The sequence below is a fragment of the Mytilus galloprovincialis genome, chromosome 10 (genome assembly GCF_965363235.1).
Source record: "Mytilus galloprovincialis chromosome 10, xbMytGall1.hap1.1, whole genome shotgun sequence".
Classification (NCBI taxonomy): Eukaryota; Metazoa; Mollusca; class Bivalvia; order Mytilida; family Mytilidae; genus Mytilus; species Mytilus galloprovincialis.
This window is the reverse complement of record NC_134847.1, coordinates 64,214,382-64,226,514: the sequence shown is the minus strand read 5'-3', so window position 1 is coordinate 64,226,514 and position 12,133 is coordinate 64,214,382. Positions and strand designations below refer to the sequence as shown.

The 12,133-nt window shown below is 30.7% G+C and overlaps 1 protein-coding gene across 7 annotated transcripts in view; it reads right to left on the bottom strand.

Annotated features, from left to right (window-relative positions):
• LOC143048109 (dystrophin-like) overlaps positions 1 to 12,133 on the bottom strand; it is a 207,346-nt gene that overhangs the window by 57,831 nt on the left and 137,382 nt on the right. For 5 of the 7 annotated variants that reach the window (XM_076221562.1, XM_076221566.1, XM_076221561.1 and 2 more), the window contains 7 exons: positions 11,746 to 11,962; positions 11,095 to 11,303; positions 10,677 to 10,787; positions 7,302 to 7,419; positions 5,699 to 5,907; positions 4,900 to 5,054; positions 3,764 to 3,953 (listed from right to left, as the gene is read on the bottom strand). In XM_076221562.1, coding sequence (XP_076077677.1) covers positions 3,764 to 3,953; positions 4,900 to 5,054; positions 5,699 to 5,907; positions 7,302 to 7,419; positions 10,677 to 10,787; positions 11,095 to 11,303; positions 11,746 to 11,962 — 1,209 coding nt within the window. The remainder of the gene's footprint in view (positions 1 to 3,763; positions 3,954 to 4,899; positions 5,055 to 5,698; positions 5,908 to 7,301; positions 7,420 to 10,676; positions 10,788 to 11,094; positions 11,304 to 11,745; positions 11,963 to 12,133) is intronic. The other 2 variants (XM_076221564.1, XM_076221567.1) reach the window with 1 other exon arrangement.

Here is a 12,133-nt window from a genome sequence, read left to right as displayed (position 1 = left end):
GAATCTTTTAAATCTTTTGATATTTTCTCTCAGAAGCAGACACCCAACCACCCTTATATTATTTATACAAATGTCTACCAGTGCAACATAAAAAAAAATTATCAATAATTTAAGACAAATACTTCAAAAAATAAATTTCCAAAAATTAGTCATAAGTACTAAATCAGTTAGTAAATCATGAAAGAGTTAAAAAAAAAAAAACAAAAAAAAAAAAAAAAACACCTTCGTAAATAGAAAAAGATCTATAACAGAACAAATACCTCAAACAATTGAACTTCTTCCCAGTAAATCTCTTCTAGTATGTTTAAATCCATACTCCAATCTCGACCGTCTATGTAGGGCAGAATTCATCACAATCGTTCATTTCCTGACATGCAGCGAGGTTCTTAGTATTAAAATTTCATCATTAGGACCCGATTTCCAAATGGAATTGCAAATATAAGATTTTTTTTCAGTTTATGTAATATAGGCATTGAGTAAATACGATTCACTGATCTAGGCACAATCATTATCATTTGTCAATTTCAAACTTTAAAATTTACACTATAATTGGGATTCTGCTTTAAGCCAATTTATATCCATTGGTTTTACGAAATTAATAATTCACAATTTCTTATCCTCACATTGATAAATTTCAAACTGAATTTTAAAGAACACATTGCAACATTATAACTAAGAAAATGATGTCCTCTTCTCAACCTTATATACATTTCTCATCTATAAATATGTCTATATCAAGCCTTAATTACATATCCAGCCATTTTTCATGGTAACTATGATTCCAAGTCTATATAACATTTTAATTATCACCTTGATGCAAATTATCGCCTTGACCATCAAATGATTTAACAGTATTTTATACAAGTAGCATTTACGAAGTCCTCAACTTCTATTCAGACATTAGCAACTCTCTTATGGTTTCAAATTTCTTGGAAAAAGACGGATAGATATTATGAATAAATCTATTATTATATCGCATAATTGAGAGCAACAGGATATCGGCCTACAAAACAAAACGACCAATTACTTTTGTGTCCAAACCACTCCGTATAATGCATAATAATCAGTCCAAGATTAGTTTCAAACCGTGTAGAAATATTACGATGATTTCCGTCTCGTCACAAAAGTTATTATGTGACATCTGCTTTGCTATCACATCCCTGCGGTTTCTTCCGAAGACTGTCAAGTATTTCTAAACTACAGAATCAAATCAGAAAATTCAGAAAAACATGACAATTGTATTGTTTTAAGTTATTATTTGATTCAAGATATTAAAATCCATACTTATAAAAATATTGTATAAAGCTGAGTGATTTTTAGTGACTAATTGAACCCATTAGTTACGTTAAATGAATTATTTCTAGCTTGTTAATCAAACAATTTATTGTCAAAGAAATACTTGATGCTTCAGGTAAAAGCTTAATGCAATACCCAACAATCAAGGTCAAATGTATTTGCTCAAGTAGACCTTTTCTTGGATTATTTGTTGTTTCTGCAAATTTAACATGCTGCATCAGCATAAATCACTACGGCTTTGATCAAGTCATTGATTATCAATAAAATATCACAGTCCATTTCAGAAATCATATACCCACTTAGATGAAGGTTTTACTAGTAAATAGATTTAAAGTTTGTTTTTAGAATTTTCTAATGTTCACTATTCGTTCAAAGTTAATCTTGAAGTCTCCTCACACTTAAAAAGACTTCAATTATGATGATATATGACAGCAACAGTTATATGCAGTAAAAGGTTTCCTTTCCCTGGAAATTGAACACAATCTTTTATAACCATTTGCCAATCATCTTTACAATTTAAACTGTCTAACGCCCAGTTTTTTTAAAGTAAAGTATTACTTCTTTTCAAAGGTAAAATTTTTAGAGTGATACAACTTAATTTTTTTTTCACAGGATTAGCTTCCACCAAGTATTTCTACCACGAGGAATAAAATGACATTAAGCAACTAATCAAATTTGTCAAACTGTTGAATGACATCACCGTTTTCAAAAACATAAAATAGCCATAATTCTCAAATGTTGTTACATCAGTTACACGGATTTTGTTGAATAGAAGAAAATGTCATATGCATTTGTTGTATAGAAAATTGACAATCTAGCAATCAATATTGATTTTGTGGTTAATAGGTATGCAATGCTGTAACAATTGTCGTGTTTTATGAAATTATTACCACATATGGAAAAAGGCGAGGGGACGAGGGTAATAATATAAGATAGAATAAGATTTGCTTTCAATCTATGCTTTTTATCATGGAGTAAAAGAAATAAAATGTTCTTCAAAGAAACTAACTCGTTCTTAAATAAGATGGAAAAAAAATGTGCAAAATTTACACGTAACAATTTTCAATTTGTTAGTTTTACAGAAATCTTTCAAAGGATCTTCTAAAGCCATAAATCGTGATTAATTTCACCAATTCTGCTTGATTAACAAAATATAAATCTCATGCAATATTGATAGAAAACCGACACATTAAAATTTGACTAGAATAATTACTAATTTCCGTAATTAGTAAATTGAAATAGCGGTATAAAAACGTTACAAGTGACTTCCTGATTAGGGAGCAGCTGTTTTTTCATGACAAGATTAAAGCTACGTGAATGTCCTAAAACACTTTTTACACTGATATAAAACACATCCTTTTTGATATCTCATTAAATTCTTAGTCATTTAGATTCTTATATGTTGTACTTTCAAATTATCTTTGAAATAAAAAAAAGACAGGAAAAGAAACACACTTCCTTAGTTTTATTTCGGGTACTTTATAATGCTTCATTTAACTTTGTTTAAACACAAAGAGTTTTCATTTCATTGAAGTCTTTGAGTTTTAGAACCTTAATATAATGAGAAAAAAAACCCAGATATGTGGTATTATAAATGGAAATGCATCAAAACATCAAAGAAATTTAAAGGACATCTAGAGGTAAACGTACAGTCTTCAACAATAGACAAGTGGCTATGCAGTATGTCAAACTCTAAAATCACTCAAAGCCTAGAAACAGTTGGGCATAAATTAAACAATGACTATTAACAACAAATTTCCTTTAGAATGTTGTTAATATGATAAAAATGTATAAAATTTATATAAATATGTATGACTTTCAAGAAGAAAAGATATCAAATGGTGGTCTTTGCACTAATTCCATGATAAGTAGACCAACAGTAAAACATGACTTCAATATTAAAATTTAATATGCATTTTCTTATTTTGCCTGTGAAAAAGGTAATAAAACTTCTAACGAAATTGATGATGCAAAAGCAGTTAGGCCTATAATACAATGATCATAAAGTTTACAATACATAGGTTTCATAAATTACCCTTCTTAATGACCATTCATCTTGAATGGCTTATTTTGAACATAGTCTATTGTGTTGATAAAAAGGTGAATTGGTATTTCTGTTAGACAACCCTGAAATGACCCACAGTTTTACTCATTTCAAATGGTTAAAATATCAGATGGTCATAATATACTTCAGGATAGACCATATACTGTAAATTCAGAAATTATTGCGTGCATTTATTATTGCTATTTCGCTGTTTTAGACCAAAATGGGATTTTAATTTTTGTGATATTGAGAAAGTTCCTGTTTAATTCATATAAAAAATTTCAAACTGAGAGTATAAATTATTGCAATTATATAAACCTGTCGCATTTTTAGCAATAATAAAGACATCGAAATAATTTCTGAATAAACAGACATTTTTTTTTTAAACACAATATACAACACACAGCAATGTTCACCACATACCTTAAACTGTATCAGATATTCTTTACAAAGGTCGTCATTCTCCCTGACTTCAGGTTTATTGGTTTCTGTGACCAATCTTGTGAAGCTATTCTCTAGGCCCTTCATCCAGCCTATGTAACCATCTAATGTGGTTTCCACCTGTTGTAGGGAGTTTCTGTTGGTCTGTAAGACTTTTATGTTGTATGCCAATCTAAAGAGGAAGAAAAATATCAACTTTCGGTTCAATTATGCTTGTTTTCTATGTGACTGTTAGATTGGTTGTGTTTAGTGCTGTTTTCAATATATTTGTCAAATTTCAGATATCTTGCATTTTTAGGTACATGTAGTAGAACCCTCTTAAGTGCCAAGAGATAAATAATCTGTATTTGATCAGTAAATGAAAAAACAAATCTGTGATATACTAGTAGATCAGCACATATTGTATTCTTTGTAAAAGAACAGACTGAGTACTGAGCTCTTAATACAGTTGGTATTAGACAACTTATCAAATAGATCTTTATTCCACACAGGTTCCATTTTTTTTTGTGATCTTTTATGTGTTTCATTGCCTTAGAATGCATTTAAATGAACAGTAAAATGTTTGTGTAGGGTAAATTTTACAGAAAAATGTAACTGTGATGATAGTTAAAATCAGACACTATAAAATTTTATTAACTATAGAATATTTATTCCTTGGATAGCTGCACTATCACCATCAATGGACAATCTGTTCATAGAAGTCTTTAGCTTCAAATAAACCACACATAACATACTAGCTATGTAATTCAGCTGTTCATATAACCATACCTGCCAAGTTTTCAAAATGTCCATGGGGGTTTTGCGTGCAAGATGGCTGCCCTACTCCTAAAACATTCAAGGGGGCCTTCAAATACAGTGTAATGTTGTTTTTTTGCTTCTTCATACTTTTATAAGCCTTAATTCATTGTAAAATTAATTGTTTTGTTAAAATTGTGGACATGATTGCTCTTTAAAAATTTCAATTTGGGAGCCTCCATGGGGGAAATCCCCCGCAAATAGTGACAGTTGGCAGGTATGTATAACTTTTCCCAATTACAGCTTGGCGACTGGTGTTAACCTTTATAACTATGTTGACCATCTGATCATAGCTTCCTGTAGCTATACAAACTGGTACCTACCTGTGTAATAATGTTGACCATCTATTCATCGCTTTCTCTAGGTGAAGCTTCACATGACTTGTATCTTCTTGGCTGTATTCATCTATAAGTTTACTTGCTAACTTCTTCAAACTGTCTATCATCTTCTGTCTCTCATCAACTTCTGTTTGTAATCGCTGGAAATAGTAAATGGAAAATTATTAATTAATTTAACCTGGACTAATTAACTTAAATTTTTATAAACTGAACCTAGACTAATTAACTTAAATTTTTACTTCAAAATAGCTCAGAATAACGATTCATACATGACTCACACTGGAAATTACAATTCTCAATATAACTCTTTTATTATCAATATATGCACTTTTATTTTATAATCAGATAGTTTGGAACTCCACATATTTTATAGACACTTGTCTTTTGTTTAGAACAGTATACATTGGCCTCTAGATCAAAATCAAGAGATGCTGTTGGTTTTTGACATCCTTTGTTGCTGCATCATTGACATCACCTTATATATCAATGAATCACACTACTACTTTTGACAATAGCACAGAGAATCTGAATTTTAAGTAAAGAAAGACAATAGCTAGACACAAAAAGTTTTATGAAACAAGACAATTAGAAATGAAAGTTCATGAGGGCAAGTAAAAAGCATAAGATAGATGGATTTAACCAACAGGAAACTTCTTTTTGGCATTGAGCAGATATAGCCGCAATTGATTTCAGGCCACATAGTATAGTACTATTTCACAGAAAATCAGGCTATATCTGTTTTGATGGTTAAATATGCATCTAGGATTTGATGGTCATTTCTCACCTTCTGTTTAGCTATCTGTTTATCAATGTCTTCAGCTTTAGGATCAATTTTACCAGAGTCTAGCTCATCTTCGACCTGTAAAATCCAACGGTCAAACTCTGCATACATTTCATCAAACTGACGGCACTCCAACAACATATCATCTAATTGGTTCTTTCTTTGGTTTACTCTAGCATAAGCCTGTTCCCAGTGCTCTCGTAGTTTCTCAACTGAAAAAAAAATATCCATTAAAAATACCCTACTTATTGGACAGACTAACTATCTAAATATATTTTTATGAGGCTCATAATTGAGAAAAATTGTTCTTTCTAAGTAGAAATAATACCAAAAGCAAATTTAGCTTCATAAAACTGTTAAGTAAATTTTTATGTTGCTCTGACATTATGCAATAATTTACAATATAGTCACATTGACCTAATGGCTGTCAATTCTGATCAATGTCTTGACACATTTTTGATTCATAGGAAATATTAGTGTTAAGTATGACACAGATCTAAAAGGCCAGTAAAAATATCAGGCCAATCAATTATTAAATACATTTAATGGGTGTTATCTTGACTTATTGATTTTTGTGGTTTAAATCAAGTGGCAAATATTTCATCCATAATAAGGATAAGAAATCAAATGATGAGATCTAAATACTGTAAATTCAGAAATTATTGCTTGCATTTATTATTACTATTTTGTCATTTTAGACTAAAATGTGATAATTTGTGCAATATTGAGAAAAATCCTGTTTAATTCATATAAAATATTTCAAAATGCGAGTTTAAATTATTGCGATTATAACCCTGTTACATATTTCACAATAATAAAAACATTACATTAATTTCTGAATTTACAGTACTTTGAAGACTAGAAGACTTGGCATATCATCTTATAAGCCACTAAAAAATGATGGCATATTGGGTAGAGTATTTTTCTTTCTGCTTGAACCAGACCACCAATAGACTCTTATGCAGAGAACAGACCCTTCTGAAGAGTATTGCACATGTTTTCTAACATGTAGGGAATATAACGCCTACATACATGTCTTAGATCAAATGTTCCCAGATTAAACTGGTTATGTGTGCATATTTAAACATCCCACACAATAAAAAAAACACCTGTCACCCCATTATGTACTATAAGCTTTACATCTGAAGACATTGCAACGGTAAAGTGCATCAAAACGCTAACTTGAAAAGTATTTTTCCCTTGATTTATATCTAAAATAAAATCTGAAGACAATTTTCTATGTTCAATGGCCTGCAAATTGGGGTCAGAACTCATATTTGGCATTAGAATTAGAAAGATCATATTGTCGAGGATTGCGGGAACATATCATAGGGAACATGTGTACTAAGTTTCAAGTTGATTAAAGATAAACTTCGTAAAAAAAAAACTTGACCAAAAACTTTAAATTGAAGACAGAAGAATTAACTGATGCACAGACTGAAAAACATAATGCCCATAAATGGGGCACACAAAAACACCAGTTCCACAATCAAAAAGGTAATATATTAAAGCTTTATAAGGCCCAAGAATTTTTTACGACATATTTCTACAACAGCAAATAGTAAACGAAAATCATGATTGATCAGTGGTCTATTGGTATAATTACCCTTTTCTTTAAGCATCTGTTTATCACTCTCACTTGTACTGTGTTTCTGGAGGTCTTCTGCTGTACTCAGAACATCCTCTAACTGGGTCCGTTTCGTAGCCATGTCTTGTAGAACAGACTGGAAAAAAGATCATGTCAAAAATGCACTCAAATCAATAAAGCACCTGTTACTGTGAAAATGTATAAAACTATTATAACATTTTCCTTTCATTTAATTTGATGTTTCGTTTAAATAAAGCTGTATTCATATGACAAATTTTTACCTACGATTTATGCAATGACTTTTCAATAGAAAAGAATTCAATGCATATTGTAAGATAGGAATTGATGAGGCATGCTTATAACATGAAATGTATTGATACAATATTTCACATGCTGGTAATTTTAGAAATTTATAGAAATGTTTTTTTTTCTTATAAATAATTTGAGTGATATCTGACAAAATCAGGAAAACAGTCTTTAGACATTTCATATAGGAATAAGTTTGATTAAATGTTTAAACTTAATTTTGTTATTGATATTTATGATTGTTTGTGAAAATTTTCTGCATGAATGAATTGTTATTATCGAGGAGGTTTTAAGAATGTTGAATCTTTAATTGCTACATTGATATTAACAGTCAGGGTTCCATTACATTGAACAAAGACTCAGCTAGAAATATCATGGTTCTTATGATGTGAAATAAAAGCTCTACAAGCAAAATTTTACGGTTATAATTCCAGTTCTATCAATCTATAACATATACCTAAAACTGATAAATGTTCTACTTCTCAAATACTATTATATAAAGCTGTTTGATCATTAATAAAACAAATATTTCTTGACAGAAGATAAATAATTGATTGAATGGGAAAACTCCACTCTCCACAGATCTGTTTAACCTCAATGCTATGAGAAATCAGTTACAGAAATTGCAAAGTCGCTTATTTATAAAGTACAATGTCACAACTCCATCCTATATAAGTCTGTTTGTTTGGTGGTAAATTTTAATGTCAGGGATATTGGATAACATTTAGGCCAGGCCAGCCTTTCAAATAAAATCTAACAAATAAATTGATCATGAGTACTTAATTGCTCAAAACTTTTATGTTAGTCTTAAGTTTTTTGTGAAATGCAGACCACTTATTAATTGATGAATCCTGAGTTTCCAGAGAGAATCACTACCAACTTATGAAAGTCCAATCATAAAATTTGAATGATTTTGTAGAAAGTCTGAATATACCCACAATAATCCAAACATTGATCCTATCCCACAATGTATTGGACTTGTTGAAATGCAATTGTGTTTCAACTGAGTATGTTACGAAGAAAGAACAAGGTACCAGGCTATCAACTAAAGAAGACACAATAAATGTACAACAATACACAGCTGGTATAACAGTAAACAATACTCTTCCTGTTAGATGGAGTTTAATAACACATTATTACTATTTTCATAAACTTTGATTTTAACATTTTGTGCAATAATTTTCAATATCAAGCTACTCAACTAGGAATTGTTTTTCCTAATCAAGTATTGAAGGAACACAATGACGCCATATGCCTACGTCATTGACTTAGCTTAGGCAATGTGATGAAGAGATAATCTATGATTTTTCAACTCAATAGATATAAGAAGATGTGGTATGAGACAACTCTCCATCCAAGTCACACTTTGTAAAATTAAACCATTATAGGTCAAAATACGGCCTTCAACACAGAGCCTTGGCTTACACTGAACCGCAAACTGTTCAAGACTGTATATGGGAAACTCTTTCTTATATTCAAAACTATAGTGATCTATAATTCTAAAAAATCAGGCTATGTCATGGTGGTGGGTTTCATTTATTTGGATAATGGATTATCTCACGCTATAATCACTGATCTTAGGTGGATAGCAGCTTCCCATGCATTAGTTATGTCATAGCCTTTCCTGCTTTGCACAAAGTTTGAATGACAGATTAACAGATATACAAACATTTCAAGCATATCTTGTGCATGAGAACATGGATGTTAATTATTAATGAGTAAACATGTTTAAATTTAGTAGAATTGTATAAGAGATTGTATAACTGCAGGATTATTCATACTCGACAGGTGTGACACCACTAATTCTGACCCAGGTCAGAAAGTAGTACATATTTTAGACAAAAACTTGAATTTGAACTTAAGACAAAAGAGATATGAATTCTTAAAATGGATGAATTTATCAAAGAAAGCAATTGGTCCAAGAATTAGTAGTATGCCTCCTATATTGTAGAAACACATTAGTATATTAATCTACCTTTTGAATTTGAGACATAGAGAGCAATATAGCTAGCCCATAGACTTAATTTGAATAAGTGACAAATTATGATAAGTTTACAATTGCCAGTGGTTTATTTGAATGTTGACATTTAGTTGACCCCCCCCCCCCCCCTTTTAAAATGTCTGGATCCACCCTTGAATGCAATGATCTTATGTGTTTTATTCTTTATCAGTTAGAAACATTCTGTTCAACTTACATTAGTGAATGATAAAATTTTATGAACAACATGATTTATATATTTATTTCCCAAATACCCAAATAAAACTTAACTTTATGCAAATGTAACTTTTTATTCATTGTTCTATTGTATATATTTGTGTATTTATACAGCATCTAGTACACGTATGAGTTAAGAACTTTTCACAGAGGACAACATTTACATAGCGTTAACTTACAAGAAAGAATAAGTTGGAAATACAACTGTAAGTGTAAAAAGTATGGAATATGTAAAGGATGCTGGGAAAGAAAATAACAACAGTAATACAAGAAGCAAGGAGGAATGTTAGTAAAAGCTACAACAATACACCATTGTCAGACTTGCTTGTTTTACAAACTATATTCAGGTCAGTTAAGGTACATTATTGGTAATATTTTGTTGAAAATATAATTCAAATGAAAAAGAAATAATAACTCCTAAACTAATTTCATAATTTCTTGCAGCTTGTCAGTTTAATCTTAACTATATAAGAATTCCCATCAAGCTGGCCACCTTCATTGCAAAATAAATATTTTTTGTAACAACTTTTCACTAGATCAAAACTGAACTGACCTACTACAAAAAAAACAAAAAAATACAGGAGCTTTTCACTAATCAAAAATTATAAAATAATTGTCTTAAGCATGTAAATCTAATAAATAATTATGGAATAAAAGCATTCGAGGAATTTAAAGATGTAAAATGTAAAAACAAATTGAACCCAACACCAAATTTGACAGCAGTTCTGTCATCATGCAAAAAAGTAACAAGAATTAATTAATTGTAGTTGATTTACTCAAACACCAGAACTTTGTTGGTTTTTCATGCTAAGGGAGATAACTCAAATTTTACAAAGATTTTTTCAGCAAGTCTGACAATGTAAGAAACACACCTGGAGTTGAATAAGCTGATTGTTAATATCACAGATGAGAGCTTGAGCATCATCGAAATCAAGGGAAGTAATCTCATGCTCAGTGACAGTAAATGGAGTTGTCTCCTCCTGCTAGCAAAGAAAATGCACACGCATGTAACAGCAAAGCAATACTTTGTTATATTTTTTAAATCATTCTGAATAAAACACACTGTTAAATCATTTAACATTACCATAAATGAAATATAATTTCATGCATTTTGTATTTAAGGAAGAAGTGTTAATTAATAAAATGAAAAAAAAGTGAAATTGAGCATACATAAAGATAAATGTAAATGAAATGATTTCATTATCAAAAACACATAAATTACAAAAAGTATTAAAATTTAAAAAAATACGGACACATTCAAATATCTCATTGATGAATAACTATTATTACCTTTTCTTTTTGTATCATTTGTTCAATATCCTTGATATCTCCCACTGTGACCCTCTGAGACTTAAGCATTCTTTCCAACAAAGTTAACCAATCACGAAGCTCTGCTGTGGACTTGTCGAAATCAGGCCACTGAGAAGATTTGGAGCCACCTGTTTGATGTGATTCAACTATCACCTTTTGAATTCCCATTTGTAAAGCTTCAGCTTTCACTATGATACAAAATAAAACAAATCTCTATAATAATCACACCTAAAGGCAAAGTATGTTGCTTTATTGTGAGAGCAAAGAGTCTAAAATGTGTTCTTAACATTCAAGTTTTACTAAAAAAAATAATGCTTTTTATCTTTAAACATGTATGCTGTGTTCTTTTAAATTTTCATCAAAAGTAAATCATTTAAATTGTAAAAAGAGAATAATTTTTTTCAGATAAAAATCCGACCAAAGAAACAAGCCCAAACGATAGTTGAGACAAAGATACAGATAAATGTTGACTTTTTGTTTAGGGGCCAGCTGAAGAACTTGCCTCTGGTTGCAGCATATTCTCACTGTTTTGAAGACCCATTGCCGACCTTCGGCTGTTTTCTACTCTTTGGTCAGGTTGTTGTCTCTTTGACATATTCCCCATTCCATTCTCAATTTTATTATTTGTACCTTGTGTTATAACCTCCATCTTCTCTTTTGAAACTGGTTTCATTTCTGCTGCTAATTTTTGGATTATCTCCCAATCAGAATTCAGATTGTTTATTTGCTGCTGAACTGAATCTGGGATGATAACTTCCTGTTCTGCACATTCTTCCATTATCATTCCATATTCACTGTTGACAGATTCAACATTTGATCTCCTTGCTTCAATAGCCTGTTTGGTTGTCTGGAAGGGAGAAAAAAATGTTTTGAAACAAATATCCAAGAAAAATGAATAATTTACTTGTATTAACTGGAGAGCAAGACTCCCAATGGAATTAGGCGATGGTTTCCCAGATTTGAGTCATTTGTCTCCTGCAGGACTCAAATCTGGGAAACCATTGCCTAATTCGACTAA